Here is a 19,318-nt window from a genome sequence, read left to right on the forward strand (position 1 = left end):
AGAGGCGCGCATATTAAACGAACGTCGTAACGATTCTTTCAGGCGTAGCATTACGGCAAAAAGTATCACCCTCGTAGCAGCTGTTTCCCAGCAACATAAATTCCAGGCCCTAACTAAATCACAATCCGACGAAGACCTCTTCGTGGGTTAAGCTTGCAGTTGATAAATTAATTAAGTCGCTACTTTCATACGTAAGCAATAAATGGGGGAGGTACTTATACCGACCACGGAATTGCTAGGCAAAATCATTCAGAGGACAGTGTAAATCTGGGTTTTAATGCTAATGGACTTACACTGATTTGCCTCTGCAGTGCTAATTTCATAGCTAATTATAAATAATTATTTAAAAAACTAATTCTTGACAGTGAGTGAAATTTGTTGCACTTAGGTATTTGTTGAATAACAAAAGCCTTATGTTCCATAAAAAAAATTACTATTCATAAATTACCACTTAATTGCCCTGCTTGCGCCCCCTAAATCGAACCCTGGCTTCCGAGTCCTCCATGCATACTATAAATTACTCTAAATTCTGTCAATAGACCGTCACTGTTGACATGGCTTACTTAATCCGTTAATCACCGCTGGCCTTTTAAAGGCCCAGACAAACGATTCGGCCCGAAGTCCCGCTGAACCGGTGAAGATACCTGGTACCTGCATCTGTCCGCGATTTCACGAGCCCGCAGGTACGCAGGTGTTTCTCACGTTCGCTGGTAATCTAGCACCGACAGGTATCCAACGGATTACACCGCGGGTCAGAATTAATCAATCCAGTAAAAAGAAAAGGCCAGAATCCCCCTGCCAAGGTTGCAGCGCAAAGTGACCAGGGGGTAGGGTGCGCAGAATGCCAGGAATTCCTCGCTTTTCCCCGGCGTTTGCATCGGCTTTATCTGGCCAGTGGTGGGATTGTTTGGTAAAGGAACAAGGAAGGAACGCTTTATGGAAGCAGGTAGACAGCTACGGCGAAACTGTTCTCATTCCTTCGGAGATCCTCCTCGACTCTTTACCTTCTTGCACTTACCTAGTCCCTTCCAGGATGTGCCACAGAGACTGCAAGTACCCTGATTACTTAACGCAACGTGTCTCGATCATTAATCTCAACGAATTGGCTAGAATAGCTGAGCCATGCGCGCATCGAAGTCTCCGACTGAACATGGCGGAGGCTTCGAAATACGTATTTCACGTGGCCGACCGACAAAGGAAGATTCGTTTCTAGGCACCCACGCCCAGAATCTCGTCATCCCAGGTGAATATATCATAATCCCAAGCCCAAGTTGATCCTCCAAAGCGACTCCGAGTGTAAGGAGCGCAGAAGGGGCGCGTTGAGCACCGCTGAAGGTAAAACACAGGTAATATACCTGCCCGGGGCTACGTCCATCCCCACCTGGGGTCCGGTTCTCTCTCCTTGGTCGACACTCAGCTTTCCTCCGAGTCGAGTCGGGCCGTTAGTGTCGTTGTCGTAGGAGAGAATGGTGGTAATGTGTATCGCGGCGTATCGCGCACCCTGAAGGACGTCGTCAACGTCGAAACCGTCGCGTCAGCGCTCGCCCTCTTCTTCCTCCACGGACCCCGTTCCCCGGGTGGCCCCCCGTGATCGTCAGGGAGTCGGCACTGGATCGAGAACTGGCCGCGAGACTCCGCCATCGATCCACGGTCCCTGGACCGATCCGCGAACGGTTCGTGACCTGTTTCGTGCCCGCGTGATCCTCCTCTTCTCTTTTTTTTTCTCTCCACGGATGCTCGAGAGCCCCGAGGACGACGGCGACCTGTTCCTCCTTCAGTAACGCAGGCTCTCGTAGCGGTGGTGCCGGCGCGAGGTGAACGTAACGGAGACGAGAGTGGAGACGACGGGGAAAATCGGGAAATAGAGGTGACGGAGAAGAGGATACCAAGATGCCCTGCTCCGCGGTGACGCTGTCCCTCGCGACCATAACCGGTATCATTGCCACCGGCCTCCTGGCGATCGCCTTTTCCACGGACAACTGGCTCTACACCGAGGTCAAGCGCGCCCAAATCCAGGTTCGTACGTCGCTGCGCCTTCAGCGATTCCCGGCGAGAATTCAGGGTGCCACGTTGTGCTCGCGATCCCCGATACCTCGCCAGATAACCCCGTTACTTCTCGGATATATCGCGTATCGTTTTCGGGACGCTGTTCCTGGCCCCCGGGCACCCGCTGCGACCGATTCCACGGCTTGGCTCGCTTGCAGGCTCGATTTTTATCGGTGCAAGTGCGGGAGAGGTTCGCTGGGGGACCTGCATCGCCCAGGGAATGCTCGCTGATATTTTCGCAGTAGAAAAACTGGTTTCCTCGTATACAGGATTGTGTCATCCCGGATCTGTGGAGCGCGCTGGTGCGCGCAGCGAATTTTCATGGGTTCGAAGCGTGGAACGCGGTTTCTTGAGAATGCCCATGCAACCTGTTGCTTTTCAGTTTTCAGAATGGGCTTCATGAGTGTGCGAGGGCTTAGCGTAGTACGTGGAGTAGGTAGTTTAGTTTGAAATCGTTAGTTCACTTCCTACTTGCAGTTTCCAAGTCGATATCAGAGTTTGAAAGATGAGGATGTAGGATTTCCGTGTGATACTTGAGGGAAGACTGACCATCCTGTATCTTCATTCTTCGAGCGCTATGCTATTATTAACACGTTACTAAATTACGGTTAAATGCGTTGGAAAGTTCGTTGCATGGTCAGTGCTCCTTTGCTCGCGTCTTCCTCCGATCTTCCAAGTTCTTCGACAAATATAACCGAGGAGCACGAATCGATGCAATAAATTCGTTTCACAATTCCCAGTTTCGGTGAATAGAATTTTTTAACAGAGTTACTTGGTCTTTTAGCTTCTTGCAGTTTTGAAAATTGATATTTTTTGGGGGCACCTTTGCTGCATTTATTTAGAGGGAGAAGGAGGATGTATAAAGAGTTTGATTTCGGGTTTCGAGAAGGCGGATCTGTTCTCGCAGAAGCCAGACCGGAAGGTGTATCTCGACGGCTTCCGTCGTCCTTGTCGCAGGTGAACGTTCGGGTCGAAGGTCAAGTTCACCCACGAGGGCGTCGAGAGCCTCCTGAGCGGAAGAAGTTCTCACGGAGAAGCTAGCATGAAATATTCCACGAAGCCTTATTGCGTTTACAACGGCCGATACCGTTCGTCCGTGCCAGCTAACTGGATGAGAGCTCCATTAATCTCGAGTCTCGTGAAATTTTCAACGGAGCTGCTTTTCGAGACCAGCTCGAGGATTTTGTGCGTTATAATTCCCGATTCGTTATAGCCTGTGAGCAATCTCTTTCTTACGCTTCCATAGTCTTCCTCGTGTACCTCGAGTCGCGTTAATGACAACATTGGGAAGCGTTTCTTGGAAATTCCTGGCATTTTCAGTGGAATCATTCTTCAGTGGCGGCTTGCAATCTTGGCTCGAGTGTATAGTGATTAAAGTATCGAGGAATTTTACCTGAGATCAGGCTTTAATATAGGTGGTCTTAAATGACATCATTCGAGGAATAAATTCTTTAGTAATATCGTTAGGATTGTAGCTGAAGGAAATTCGACGTTGCTTTGGAGTGTGCGATTTGATCAGGAATTTTTTAGATAGCATTTTAATTTTATCGGGAATTTTCAGGCAGCATTTTATTTTCACCAGAAATTTTTAGGTAGCATTTTAATTTGATCAGGAATTTTTAGGTGGCATTCTAATTTGATCAAGAATTTGTTAGGTAGCATTTTAATTTCATTAGGAATTTTTCAGGTAGCATGTTAATTTGATCAGGAATTTTTCAGGTAGCATTTTATTTTCATCAGGAATTTGTTAGGTAGCATTTTAATTTCGTCAGGAATTTTTCAGGTAGCATTTTAATTTGATCAGGAATTTTTAAGTAGCATTTTAATTTGATCAGGATTTTTTCAGGTAGCATTTTAATTTGATCAGGAATTTTTAGGTAGCATTTTAATTTGATCAAGAATTTGTTAGCTAGCATTTTAATTTCATTAGGAATTTTTTAGGGAGCATTTTAATTTTATCGGGAATTTTTTAGGTAGCATTTTAATTTGATCAGGAATTTTTCAGGTAGCATTTTATGTTCATCAGGAATTTTTAGATAGCATTTTAATTTGATTAGGATTTTTTTAGATAGCATTTTAATTTGATCAGGAATTTTTAACTAGCATTTTAATTTGATCAGGAATTTTTAACTAGCATTTTAATTTGATCAGGATTCTTTCAGGCAGCATTTTATTTTCATCAGGAATTTTTAGGTAGCATTTTAATTTGATCAGGAATTTTCAGGTAGCATTTTAATTTGATCGGATAGTATTTTGTTAATCATGCCGGCGGATAGGAATTTGGTATTTAGTATGCATTCCTCCGTTCTTGGTTAACAACTCTGTGGGTGTGTTCAAGAAAGCATAATATCAATGTTTGGACATTTTTAGTTAAAAAGAATAAAAAAGAATACCTATACAAAGCTTTTACAAAATTTCTAACGCAATCAGTCAAAAGTGTCAACGTTGACATTAACCCTTATTGTACTCACCCACAGAACTAAGAATACACCAAATATTACCTAATTTCGCGATAATCAAAGTACCTAACACAAATAAAAACAGCGAAGTTGTTACTAATACAAACACAACCATGAAATTATTATATTGAGTCGAATAATTCGCACACGCCTGTACTTTGACTCGAATTCTTCTCGATATATATCTCGGTATAACAGTTTCCCTGTTCACTACAAGTGCATATATCGAGGGTCTATAAAATCCGGCACTCGAAGCTGAATTTTCTCGAAAAATGTTAAATAGCACGCTCCATGCCTCCAGCACGTTATTACACATATTATTCGCTAACTGTATGCAAAACTTGGACCAAATCAATGACCCGAACCTCGTGCACGCCCCTGCAGTGTGCTCGACGGAACATGGCACGCTGGAAAGCGCGCAAAAGCTGCGTAAAAATTTCTGCGCCATCAGGAGCAAGTACCTGGTGGATCGAGGGACCCGACTTCGCCCCGAGTCCTTTTTCATTTCGGACGTGCCTCTGGCCACTCTGCTCTAAGGAGCCCGCGGAACGATCGACATTCCGAGCCGCGCCCATTTTGCAGCGCGTTGACTCGACGAGTTTTGCGTTTAGCGTTCACGGTGCAACGCAATCGTATGCGCTCGCCTTTATGGGAATCGACGTGAACGCGGGACTTTTCTCTTAAACGTGCCGCTGGTTTCGTCGCGCGCAGCTTTCCTTCGCCTCTGTATTTGGCCAGCCGAGGGAAAACGACCGAAAACCACGTCGCCGCAGAGAACTTTCTTGTCGATTGGCTCGCGAAGTAGAATCGAGATCGTTATTGTCGGATGACGAGGAACAATGGCACACTCGGGGATTCAATCTCAGAGGAAACCGAGTTGAACGGACAAAATTGATAAAAATATTTTTAACGCAAACGCAATTAAAATTCATTGGGTGGTTATAAGAATTTATTTAAAGATTTATTTAAAATCCAGTTTTCTTTTCTTTTGCAAAGCTCCTGAATTACTTTGGTCGTGGTTACATTAATCTCCTTTTTTCTTTGGGGCTGCCAGGGCCCTTTGCCCTTGGAGCAACCGTGGCGTTTTTTAACAAGTGTTCAGCGATGTATTTGAAAGTTATCTTTGAAAGGGGTATATGAATCTTTGGAGATATAGATATGTATCTTGATTTAGGTGGGATGGAGTATTGTAGTTGGATAATTGATTTTTTTGAGGATATTGGAGGTGAGTCAGATTTCTTGGTTTTGCTTTTGGATTGGATTGAGAAGTGACGTGCATTCTCTTTTCGATGTTTCTTTGATATATTGCGGGGATCTTTGATAGAGTTTGTTGAGAAAGTAATGAAATACTGCGGGTTTGTTTTTTTCTGGATTCAAGGTAATTGAGAATTGCTGGTGCAGGGAGATTGGTCGATCAAATTGTGAATAAATTCCATCGCGTATAGACAGCGGAATAATCGAAGTATTCATAAATTGAGGACGTTGAAGGAAAGCTTGTCGCGATCAATCATTTCCCCGAGGTATCCCTCGGATAACCCATTCATTCGCAATTACACACTTCGCGAGGTGACTATCGGAGCGGATTACTTTATTTGTACTCCTGAGACCGATCGGGTGGTTAATCATAATTTCGATGGATCTACAAGGTCTTCGTGGCTGGTAGCAATGGCATCCACATCTTCTCAAGCAAGAAATTCCCTTCTCCGAAGCTTCAGAAAAAGGATAAGAATATTTACGCGGAATACTGAAGAAATTTATTCAGTACTTGATTTATTTCCTTCGCGAGTTTAAGATGGACAATAAAACTATAAAAGAATATCAACCCTGCAATTGCTGATTGTTATGTCAACCAGGGGTCGAATGAAACTGTTAAAATTTTCAATCAATTATGAAATACCTAACTATAAATTCAAGACTATTATCTTTTCGATTGGTGGAAGCGGGTTAAAATTAAGTCACAAGATTTGCAGAGCAGTGAAGCTAAATAAAATCGTTTAAAAATTGAACAAAACAAAATATTAGAAAGGTAATAATTCCTTTACTGCTTACATTCAAAGACATATTACGTGTTTATATATTCCTATAATATACTCCAATAAAATTTGAAAATAAAATCAATTTTTAATAAATAAAAAAAAGCAAACCGTTGGTGCTCGTGATTTCCCAACGGATAATCGGGAGCACAGAGTCGGGCAATCGCGAGCACTACTTATTTCTTACAAAAGTCGCATAAATAGCCTCTAGAGCGGTCACGTGGCAAGAGGAGGAGTCGCTGATGCTTTTCTAGCGTGATTAATATTCATATTCGCAATCACCCCGCGCTCGTAATTCCCCCACGCTTTATACAAATCGGTTTCCCACGAATCGAGCAACTTTCCACAACTCCATCGATGGGAAACGCTTCGCGTATTCCCTCCACTTGTTCTTTTTCCTCGAAATAGGAGTCGCCCCTTCATCGCAAAGCGATCGAGCCATTTTCGATCGAAGGTCGCCAGGGAGAGGAGAGAGAAAGAAGGCGAAGGGGCAGTGGATCTTAGGAAAGGGTACAAAGGTCGACGGGATTCCTGTGCGCCAAATAAGCTCGAAAGACGAGGCATTCCGCGGTGTAACGCGCTCGCGGAATTACCCCGCTCGTCCTACTCGCGGCTGGTATTCGTTCGCGATTGCCCGGCGCAGACACGTCGGCCAAGTATGATCGTACCTTGACTGGGAGATGGTGCAAGTAACATAACTGTATACGTACGAGGATCCTCTGCGCGGATCGACAGCGAAGGGGGAGCCGACATTTTTATTCTAATGCGCGAGCACTGGCTGCCATCGTCAAGGCAAACACGCTCTGCAGGCTCGTGCTTGGGAAAATAACAGAGCAGAGTACATATTGTGCTTTGTACGGATGTAGTGACTAAATGGAGACAGATTTGATTGGTGTTTGAAATGTTAAAGCAATGTTCTTGAGGGTGTAAGACACTAGGTATTGGTCATTAAATTTGTTAGGGGTGCAGTTTGTATTTGGGCAGATCGGTGGTGAGCTTGGGAGGTTGTAGTATTAAGGGGTCATGCTCAGTCAGGAGGGCAAAAAAGGGTGGTCTTTGGGAATTTTTTACTCAAAAGCTATAACACATTTCTCACAAAATCTTTTTTCTTTTTAAGGATTGCATCTAGTACCGTGCATCGTAATTTTTTTATTTAATAATATTTATCAATAACTAAGTTATTATCCATCACTCGAAGGTTCTCTAAAAGAAAAGGCTTTTGCGGTGACCACTGCTGCTCGAAAGTCGATCATCAGAAATAAAAAATTCAAAAGAATTTACTTATTATATTGTATTATCTAGTATTTGAACGAAGGATTTTAAAAAACTTAAAAAGTCACGAATTTTTAGTAACCCATAAACACCACCGAATTTTTATTGAAATAATCGCTATTTTTCAGCCGCCAATTTAATAATTCTGTTTTAATTTGAGTTTTTATTGGTTGCGCGAGAAACTACGGATTTAACAAACCAGAATCACACCTTGAAATTGGATTACGTCACTTTTTCAGATCAATATTACAGCAAAACCACAGAAGAACGTTAAAATGATTACCAGTCAGCACCCTCAGTTTTAAAGTTTTTTTTCAATCTTTATAATAATAATAAAAATTGGTGAAAAGGATACATGTGGATTTGCTTTCATTTTTCTTTATAAATACATTAAAAAGAAAGTGTTTCTTTCACGGAAAACGACTGTCTAGTCCCCTTAATTCCCAAAACTATGGTGAATTTTTTTTTTGAACTTTTAATTGATTGGTATTGGTTCTTCTAGATTCCAGAGGAATAGAGGCTAATATGAGATTCACTTGAGTGGTGTGCAATATAATATTCTTGGGGATGCAAACCACCAAATGTATTCTTTGCCATTTATTACAGGGCTATTCTTACATCTACTCATTCCAAGGTCTTTAACTCTGAATATTTGGAAGTAAACTAAATATAAACCTGAGTCCTACCCTTATTCCATATTGGGTCTTCCAGAAAAATAGACTCTAATAAGAGTGGTGTGAAAAATATATAATATTCTGGGGAGTGCATACAAATTACTCAAACAAAATTAAACGGTTTCAATCTACCTCATACCTGTTCCCCAAAACATATAACTCGGCAAATTACAAGTAAATTTAGCAGAGACAAAAAAAAAATTGAAACGAAGTGAAATGAAAGTAAGAAAAAAAAACGTGTTAACACGTTGAAAACAAAAGAATAGAGTAGGCGTAACGCGTCTGCGGCTAGAAACCTTGAGTCCTGAGAACGAGCGTTGCTTTTCGACGGTTTCATACTCGTCTACACTTCCACAGTCACGTCGCCACGCTCCAGAGCATCCCGCGATGTCCAAACGCTTCTGCGAGCATCTCGTGATCGTGACTGGTCCGCTCGCGTCACTCGAGCACGATCGATCGTCGTGCTCTTTAGCCATTTCGACGACTGAAATACACTTGTTTCCTCGAAAGTGCATCAATCCGCCGTCAGGAAACAGTCGGTTCGTCCATCGAAGATTTTGTCCGCCGTTCGCGTGCCTCGCGTTGCCCAAGAGCCGCGGTGTCATTAGTCGGCACACGAAACAGGAATTGCGATGCTCGTCGATAAAAAGGTCGCGGTGACACGGATTTAACTGTTGCGAAACCGACTGGCCTCGGTGGCAAGGTATTGGTATCGTGTCGTGCGATTTGTTCAGAGCATTGTTATGCCACCACGAGCATTCGGACAGAAATCATTGCCACAGTACATTCAACGTAGTTTTCGCTTCCTATCTCGGTTATCTTTAATAGAAACGAAACCTAAATGGCACAGTTGTTGCCAGAATTGAAGTGGAGGAATTAGAGTCCAGTTATAAAAAGAATTTTTATTAAAACTAAGCATTGTTAAGAAATGACGAGTACTCAGATCGTCTGATAAAAAGACGTCATCAAAATTTACTTTATTATTATTATTATTATTATTATTCTTTCTCAGACTTGTGTCTGGTTGATCATAGACAGCACGCGAACCTCGGTCAAGCGTGCTTTCTTTATATCTGTTGAGTTATGGTGCATTTAAGAATTTCCGGGCGATTGTGCATGTATCGATGATTATTGATTTTTGTAACTGTATGTATATGTTTGTAGGGAGTTGTAGTGCGCGGGTGTATTGGTGAATGTTGCGTGGTATGACTCCTGTACTTGACAGTATTATTGGTGCTATTTCTACTTTGTCTTGATGCCGCGTGTCTTTAATTTCCTCGGCTAGGTTGATGTATTTCTCAATTTTCTCTCCTGTTTTTTTTTGGTATGTTTGTTGTGTTGGGTATGGATATTTCGATTAATTGTGTTATTTTATTTTGTTTGTGGATAATTATTGTGATGTCTGGTTTATTGTGTGGTATGGTTTTGTCCGTTGTGATGCTTCTATTCCAATATAGTTTGTACTTGTCATTCTCTAATACACTCTGTGGTATGTATATAAATATATGTGGGTGTATGATGTTGTACAAGTTTGTATTGTATGGCTAGTTGTTGATGAATGATTATTATTATTATTATTATTATTATTATTATTATTATAAACGGGAATACCCTTTAGTATACAAAACATGTTAACTAGTACAAAGAGAAATGAGTCTGGAAACCATTCTAATAACCTAAGCATATGTGCTACGCATCGGGGACAGTTATTCGGAGAGTCGACTGAGCAATTTGTGCCGGAATGAATCACACGATATAGAGAACACATCAATATCACTGAGATATTGGTTCGCCGCAACTATAGCTCTATTGATGGGATCAGCTGTCCTTAATAATGCAGTCCTTACTCCCCATTCTCTCTATTTTAATTTTAACTCTACTACAACCCTTATCTATCTATCAGTCTAACTTCGTCCTTGCTTCCCTGAGAACTCTTCTAATCGCAAGAAAAACACAAGGAACTTATCACCGCAACCCCTGCTACCCGGCGTTATCTTAAGCGCACAACGAAACAGAAGGCCACGGTGTATTTACAAGAAAGAAATTGAAATGGCTGAGTTGAGGTGGACGCAGGGAGAAATATGGGAGGCTCGCGGTCCCGTTAGAAAAGGAAACACCTTAGAAGCTCCGCCAGGAGCTCCGAACGTCTGTGCATCAGAGCTCGTGGGACCGTGAACGTTTGGGAAACGACAGATATTTCTGTGCACGCAGTGGTGTCCTACGCAGTGACGTTTTTAAGCGGCGATAAGGTATCTGGGCGAGCGCGAAGTTGCAGGGGCACCAGAAGCGCGATAGGAACGATTGGAATGACGTTTTCCAAGACAAACATTTATGCAGCTACTTTCGTTATTGCGCAAAGCGCCTGTCTCTTGGCTGTTGAAACGAGACTGGCCCTTGGACGTCGACCTCTGCGCGTATTTATCATCCATTTCTCGCGGCTAGGCGCGAAATAATGTCGCGCGTGGGCTAGCGTTCCAAGTCCATGGATCATCCTTGCGAGCTGTGGAGATCTTCCGGGATGGAGGCTTCGATGTGGCAAACGTTGTTAGACGGGCCACTAGGGTAAAGGACCCGATTACTGACACCTAACCAATTACTGTCACCTTAAACTGTTTTACTTAAAATAACGAATAAATAAACTATAATCTATAGTATAGGTTATAGGTTGAATTACATAATTCTTTTTTTGTATGACTTTACAACGTTTATTTATTCGTTATTTTAAGTAAAATAGCTTAAGGTGACAGTAATTGGGTCCTTTACCCTATTATGCTTGGCTCGTTCTTACTGGCAAAATTAGGGGTGCAAAATGGGCTTTTTATTGTTGGCATTTTTTTAAAAGAAGGTTTTAAATGAAATATTACAACTTATGTCAAATAAATGTATCATAAATAAAGGGCGCAATTTGGCAAGTTTGGCAACTCGGGACTTAAAAAGGGCCAAACAGTCGTAAAACACATATTCTTTACTTTTAGAAGAGCCACAGAAATTTAATAACATAAAAATACATACTCTTTGGCGAGGGTGAAGACTACAGTAAATTAATTTTATTCGTATTAGGTAGCGGAGACTTTGAAAAATTTTCCATTTCTTCAAATATCAAAAGTGCCTATATTTAGATAGTTAAAGACATATGTTGCGACCCCTGGCCTGGGGCACCAGTTTGTATCTATGTACAGGATCCTCGCTTGTGTCAACAAGGATATCTCGTTTTCACTGGTGTTATCCCAAAAAGGGTTGTAGCCTTACAACTGTTTCCTCCGTCAATAAGATTATCTGCTGGTCAATGTAGGAGAATTAGGATAATATTAAGAAGAAGTGCATCTGCACCCTCCAGATCCACATTTATAGAAAGTTTCTGAGCACACGGGACCATTAGTTTTGGAAATTCCTATTAGTGCACATGGTACGTCAGCATTTGGGTGTATAAATAAGGCCCAGCTGAACCCTGGGAGAAATTTAGATTCCCATTTTCGTTACTCGAGGACCAATCTCGCGTCTTCTCTTCCAAGGTGTAAAAGCGTAGTTCATATTTAAACTAACGTTTGTTATTTACAAGGTGTGTTCGGCAACTCGAGAATTCAACAGACTTTGAATCTTTCCAGAAACGTAGTTCAAGTGGTGCTATTTATATTTTCTTCTCCGAATCCTGTCTTCGTGCAAAATTGATGATTCTACGGTTTATTTGAATTTATGTGTATATAACTGAAGAGCACTAGAGGTCGTATCAGTTTCAATACGTATCTACTTATGAATATTAATCAGTTCAGTGTCTCAACGTTCGTGCGACCTTCTTTACTCACGTGAAGCTCTTAACATAATTTAACTTCTACTTATATTCTACTAGTGTCCTACTATTTCTGCAGGAGTTCGTATAAAGTCCAGTCAACATTTTATTACATCTCGAAAGTGCGTTTATTTAAGAACTGTTTCTGTTTTCCCAAATCTCGCCACAAACTGATTTGGAAATCAGTGATGCTACTATCAGTGGCAATAAGTTAACTAATTTTCTCAATAGGTGGTGTCGATTCTTCGTACCTATAAAAAGATCCTTAAAACCATCCCATCGCCTTTCGATACCACTTGCAACACTTTGGTTCCACTAATTAATACAAGCGTACCTAAAACATTCCAATCGTTCCGGCTGTCGCGAAATTCCTAGACTCGAGTGAGCGTCTGCTGAAACTAGGACATGTCTTTGGTCAGTCTGGGAAGGTGACAATCATTCTATCCATTGACGCGCACGAGAACAGGTTAACGACAGGTGAATCCTGCGGCGTTGCACAAGTGGATTGCGCCTCGCATAATTCGTACGAGCCTGCGTGCGCTTATTATGTCGACAACGGAGCAGGCGGAATTGCAGCGGTCAGGTATATAATTGCGTTTCCATTGAGGAAATCGTGACATAACCGGAAGATCGATTCAGGGCACGAATCGTGAAGGAACGGGTAGCGCGCGACGCGTCCTTGGTGTATGCGGTTTATTATAATACAAAGCTGACTGACGCTTCCCTTTCCTGTTTAGCAAGGTAGTCTTTCAGTTAACACCCTGAGCGTCGAGTGGGTCACTGATGACCCATGACATTTGGCAAACAGCAGAACCTCGAGGCAAAACTTGAAAGTAGGGAAGAATTCGATGGAACGCTGCTTTCTCGTGATTAAATATTGGAATTTGGTATTCCGACTCGTTTCTAACTCTGGAACGACAGAAAATTTTAATGTTCTCTACAAACCTGTCGATAGACGCTAGAATATCAGCTTTGACCAATAAATTTCGAATTACTTGGTGTAAACAAAAATCATATGCGTCTTTAAAGATACCTAAAGTTCAGTGAATTGTGAAATATTAAAAATTTCAAATATCGAAATATCAAATTTTCAAATTCAAATTTTCATATTTTTAATTTTCAAATTTTAAAAATTTCAAAATTTCAAAATTTCAAATTTTCAAATTTTCAAATTTTCAAATCTTCAAATCTTCAAGTTTTCATAATTTCAAAATTTCAAATATTCAAATTTTCAAATTTTCAAATCTTCAAATTTTCAAATCTTCAAATTTTCAATTTTCAAATTTTCAAAGTTTCAAATTTCTAAATTTGAAATTTTCAACTTTAAAAAATTCTAATTTCAAAATTAAAAATTTCAAAGTTTATAAGTTTCAAATTTAAAAATTAAAAATTTCAAAGTTTCTAAGTTTCAACTTTCAAAATTTAAAAACCCCAAAATTTCAAAGTTTTTAAGTTTCAAACTTTCAAAATTTATAAATCCCAAAATTTCAAATGGATTTCTAGGGATATGTACTGGAGATTTTGAAACTTCAATTTCTGGCTGGAAATCTAAAAGGAGATATTGATACTTTAATGCGCCGAAAACTGAGGTGGTTCTTTCACAGCTACGATAATGGTAGCGATTAGATTTTATATGAATATTTCGTATATTTCCTTCAGTAGCATGATTTAGTTTCTTGGAAGTGTGTGTAATAAAGAACTGTCAGAGCCTCGATTCCTCGATTACCTGCTCGCGATGGAAGTCACTGCACTCTTGCTTCAGCGTGGATAGATTTGCAGAGGAACTGAAATTTCCCAGGAAGACTGTAAAATTACTGAAATATCCGGTCGCGTGAGCCCTAAACAACCACAGCAGGCGATTAAACCAGAGGAATGCTAGAAACAGCTGAGAAATTACATCCCTCGTGTTCCCCTGGTGGATGTGCAAAATTATATTGCTTGGAGTAACGGAACCGTTTCGTTGCACGTCTTAAAGACCCTGTAGAATGAATTTTGTTGGGACCTCATGTAGAACGAACTTCATAAGCCGAGTTATATAGACGAACTTTGTCGATGTGTTTTCCTTAAAATTGATTCTGCTGACAATTATAGGGATTTCGATAAATTTCGGAGTGTAGATTGAAACCACTGGCAAGTAACCATTTTGGTTCATTTTGACCCAACACAAATCACTTATCACTCACTACTCTCATATCTTCAAAAATTAAAAATTTTCAGATCGTAAAAGTTCGAATCCTACTGCATAAAGTTATGTTAAATTATGTTCACAAAATAAATTATACACGAGAATGGGGTATCCCGTCCGTTCAAGGGTTAAGCGATTAAATGATGAGGAAGCTATTGTTGAAGCGGAACATTGCACAACAGACGCCGCGCGGAAAATACAACCCGCTGGAAACTCGATAGTTGGTTCGCTGCGCAAGGGTGTCGAAAAATCGAAATGAAAGTTGCTCGCGCGTGCTCGCCGTTTATAAATCTCAAATGTTACTCAGAAACGAGTTACCGCGGTGAACGGTCCCGCGATGCCTTTTCTTTTCTTACCAATTCGCCACCGATAAGTGGTATTAATTAATAACACGAACTCCCCAGGACATTGAACCGCGTTCGCCACTTTTTAGAGGACTGTCGGCCTCGAATTACCGGTTGCTGGAAAAACGAGACTAAAAAAGTCGCATTGATTTCCTTTGAAAATGAACGAACTTGATTTGGACCGATAACGACTGATTTACGTCGTTCTAGGAAGAGAAAAGAATACGTAACTACACCGAGCAGTATTGAAGCCTCCAGTGCGCATGACCTAAGCAAAATGGGAAAGTGGGCGTAGCCACTAGCCTCTCCACTACATACCACCACTTCTGTGGCGATAGCGACGATTAAATTCGCGATTTTGAAGCTTTCGTTTGTAAATCTATCGCAATTTCTACTCTGCAATGCTCCCTTCTTGCAATTTTCCCGCAGGTAATAATAATTCTTTATTGCACCAGTAGACATTACCAAAGAAACAAGAAGATAAAAAAAACAAATACATATAAGAAAACAAGAAAGAGAAAAATAGTAGCGTTAGAAACTCTATAGAATATATATAAAATTAGAAGTAGAAATTGATAACAGCTGTTATTGATATCCAGCCTTGTTGCCCTCATAAGTTTTTGCACCTCCGAAGTGATCTCTGATGCAGCAAGTGCTAGAAGTTGCCCCATGTAATTGTGGTTCGTTTATTCGTTAAAATTCACACAGCACAATATGAAATGCAACTGAATGCATTCGATGCATCTAAGCCACGCATTGTTCGTTTTTCACGATGGTGAACGGATTAAAACGCAACTGAGTGAGTGTTCTCCTATGAAAACACGACCTTTACCGATTCGTGTCGAAATCGTATTATATATAGCCGATTTTTCACGCGGAAACTTGGCTATCGATTATTCTACCAAGCGTTGGCGTATAGGAATTGCGCGTTGTCGCCCACGCGCGCATATTTCGCGCTTTATCGCGCGCAAGGTTGTTAACATTACAGAACGCTGCGCGTGTCGGTCGCGTCGGCTGCAGACGCAAGTGTATAAATCGCTTGAAAGCTATCTGGCCACGCTCGCTGCGTTATATTTCACTGTGCGTTATGAGTGGGAGCGGGGATATGACAGGAACGCGACGAGAGGAATTTCATGTACAGAGTATGCTATTTCGATGGATCTATTGTTCATCTTATATATTGAATTTAGCTTTTGCAGGTGGGGGAACTGTTGAACTTTTCTGCAGGGAAATGTGTGCTCTTGCGGTTACACATGGCGGTGTACCTTCATGAAAGTCAAAAACAATCATGAGGTTTCTACTCTAGCGATACCTCCGCACTCGCCGCAAGAGGGCATTTCAACCGATCTCGTTCTCTCGCAAGTGCTCCCTCAACTACCGATTGCTACATATACCTACTCGTTCTACCTAGGGATTGCGAACCGGTAAATCGGTTTGAAGTTTTTTTCTCACTGATAACGTAGTAGATATCGACGGAATTATACGCTACATATATGCGCAACATTGCTATACGTACAATTTTTACCGGTAATTCGTCAAATTTTTACCGGCAATTCGATAAATTACGTATCTCTCGATATTTACCGGTAATTTGCGAGAAATACATAATTTATCAAATTACCGGTAAAAATTTGGCGAATTGCCGGTAAAAATAGTATATATAGCAATGTAGCGCATAATCCCGTCGATATCTACTACGTTATCAATGAAAAAAACTTAAAACCGATTTACCGATTTACCGGTTTGCAATCCCCAGTCCTACCTCCTAATATTTCCGCGTCTGAGGTAGGGTCTGATAGAGAAGCCTTGCATTTTACCGACGAGTCCTTCCTCTTCATATTTCTCTATTTCAGTTCCACCTTTAACTCTCACATCTTCTACCCTACCTCCCCACTACTAGCAGTAAGTCCCAAGTACCCCTCGATTTTACCTGAAGCCAAAATATTATCCACCCAGAGAGCAAGCTTGCCCCCAAAACGATTTGTGTCCCCAATCTAAATTAATTACACACAATCCCCCAAATCTGTCATCTTCTGTGCTTAGGTAGCACCGAAGTTTTACCATCTACTATTCAAACTAAAAACCAAAAGCGAAAAGTAAAACTCCGCCAGCCAATTAACGCACTTTCATCGCGATACCAGGTTTCTCCGCGAAAAGACGGAAGAAAGGAGGAAGATTTAATCACGGTGGGATCGTTTCACTGCGAGTTTAAGACGACGAGTCTCGCAGGGCCCCATGGCGGTTATAGGATTGCTTCGTTTAATCACAATTGGAGGACGGTACACCCCTCTTCTATCTTACTACGCGATATTCCCATTGAGCCGGCGCGCGCGCGCGCGCGCGTGCACCGCGTTTTCCTTTCTATGTCAAAGAAATCGCCTGGGCCCGGCCGATGTTCCCGCGCTTGAGGCGAACGACGGTGGCGAAACAACGATGTGAAAGCAGATTCGAACGACCTGGACAGGCCCCAGCGGCCCTCCGCGGGGCCTCTTTCCCCCGTTTTTCCGCGCACGTGACGAGCGATTAAGGACCGTGCACACACGACCGTCACGCTCACGTGTCCCCTGCACGCGTGCCGTTCGTTTCTTTCTTTCCCTCGACCGATCGGACACGACGCGTACAAGCTAGCTAATTGCGCCTGGAAACCTGCTTCATTTCGTCGCGTTAGGGGCCGCTTTCAATGTCACGGGTCCCTGGGAAAGCGGCATCGCGTGGCCTCTGTACACTAAGTTCCGATGGCACCTTTAACAGTTTCTGCTACTTCATTCGTTACCACTTAACCCACGCCGGTGTCTGGGTCTTCCTTGTCTCAAGCGTAAGGCCCCTGAACTCAACAATGAATAGTAAGGGAAAGAACTTCAGTTATCGATAATATGAATTGCTTTAACAAAAAAAGAAACATGTAAATTCTAGGGTGTGTACAATGGGACTAATACCACTGGGCCCAAACGGACCCAGGCACCAACTCCAGTGCAATCGTTAGAATCCTTCGCTGTACGAGGGTTGAAATAAAATTAAAAGGTCAGTTTTGCTCTTCCTCGTTAATCAAATCCTCCCAACGAGGGCAGTCGACGTTAATTCTCTAGAAAGTCGATTTTCTGATACACCGTATCTCTCTCGTAGAAAGTGGGGGCCCCAGGGTCGGGCGGGAAATCCTCGGCCGTACGAATCGTGCGTAAACGGGAAGAAAGGTTTCCACGGGACGTTTCAGATGCGCAATTCAAATGGGCAGCACGCAACGCTCGTTCACATGCAAGCTCTCTCGATCCGTTTCCCATTCTAACGAACTGTAGTTTCACTGTTTCACGGCCATCAGGATCAGGGCCTTCTTTCCCCTGAGCGTTCTCATAAGGCGACGATCAGGGGACCACGGTAGCTAATAATTATCGTCGTTCGAGTAATGGAGATAGGTTTCGCTGAGAGGCGGGTGAGTTTCTATTGTAACGTTGTCTCAAGGACAACAGCTTATCGCTGTTTCGAAGCGAATTTGCATCCTTTTACTTGGTTTTCAATTGCAGTAACCAGGAGCGGGTGTGGAGATTTGGCGTCCCTAGGGTAACAAGTGTCTGTCGCCTTTTCCGTAAAATATCATCGAATATTTAATTTAAAAGAGTTGAGACAATTTTAAAATTTAAAATCTCGCAAACGAAGTATTGCTAATTTGTTAGACGAAGAAAAAAGTGAATGACTTTTAAAGTTATCTCAAGCCTCTGTGTTTAAATCTTCTTCCATTCCTTTCGTCCAAAATTTACCGCCCCAACTTATTACGTAGCCTTTGTACAAATCCACCCCTGGCAATAACCTCGATCGAACTTGCTGACAGCTGTTTGTGCTATCCCTCTGTAATTTAAATTCGGTTTTGAATAATAGCAGCATAGACATTGTAAAGTTTAACCATCTAAATGGTTAGTAAATATTGATTTTGTCAATTAAATAAGTCTCGGGTATTTGCAGAGACAAGATGACACTCCACAGAAATCGAAGAGTATGTCATTACACTTTGAGTTTTCCTAATAAATCACAAAGATCATTGATCTCGATCCTTCGAACGTTGTAGACCACAAACTAAAATCGAGTTACATTCTTCGTCACCACACTTCGACACCCACGCCTCTAGCTTCAGTACTTATAGTTAAGCCTCCTCAAAGAATCCATTTTTTCATTTTCTTCCTTTCCTTTCATTTCTCTCCAAATACTGCTCAAAAACTAAATTCCTCTTAACAAAAAAATATTGCTACGCGATTACCGAAAGCACGATTATTAGATGTATCGATTGCAGAGATATTTCCAGAGAAGACACTAGAGCCAGGTTCGCCACGCAGGAAACTCGAGGAATTCCACGTCCCACGTTTTTCCTCGATTGCACCGTGATAATCTGACGCTGAATACGCGCTGGTTGCAAGATCTTCTTAACCTTGACGAACACCCATGCCTCCTGCAGCATTCTTTCCAAGCAACGGTGCAATAGGCGTGACGAACATTCGCGACACTGCATCGGTTACACGACTTTTAATCCCA

General features: G+C 41.9%; 1 protein-coding gene across 4 annotated transcripts in view; it reads left to right on the forward strand.

The window, feature by feature from the left end:
* Positions 1–1,431: 1,431 nt before the first annotated feature.
* LOC143371480 (uncharacterized) overlaps positions 1,432–19,318 on the forward strand; it is a 47,191-nt gene continuing 29,304 nt past the window's right edge. For 3 of the 4 annotated variants that reach the window (XM_076816701.1, XM_076816692.1, XM_076816718.1), the window contains exon 1: positions 1,432–2,016. In XM_076816701.1, the coding sequence (XP_076672816.1) occupies positions 1,891–2,016 (126 nt within the window). In that variant the 5' untranslated portion in view covers positions 1,432–1,890. Of the gene's footprint in view, positions 2,017–18,074; positions 18,228–19,318 lie in introns of those variants that run through there. The other variant, XM_076816710.1, reaches the window with a different exon arrangement.

The sequence above is a fragment of the Andrena cerasifolii genome, chromosome 1 (genome assembly GCF_050908995.1).
Source record: "Andrena cerasifolii isolate SP2316 chromosome 1, iyAndCera1_principal, whole genome shotgun sequence".
Taxonomy (NCBI): Eukaryota; Metazoa; Arthropoda; class Insecta; order Hymenoptera; family Andrenidae; genus Andrena; species Andrena cerasifolii.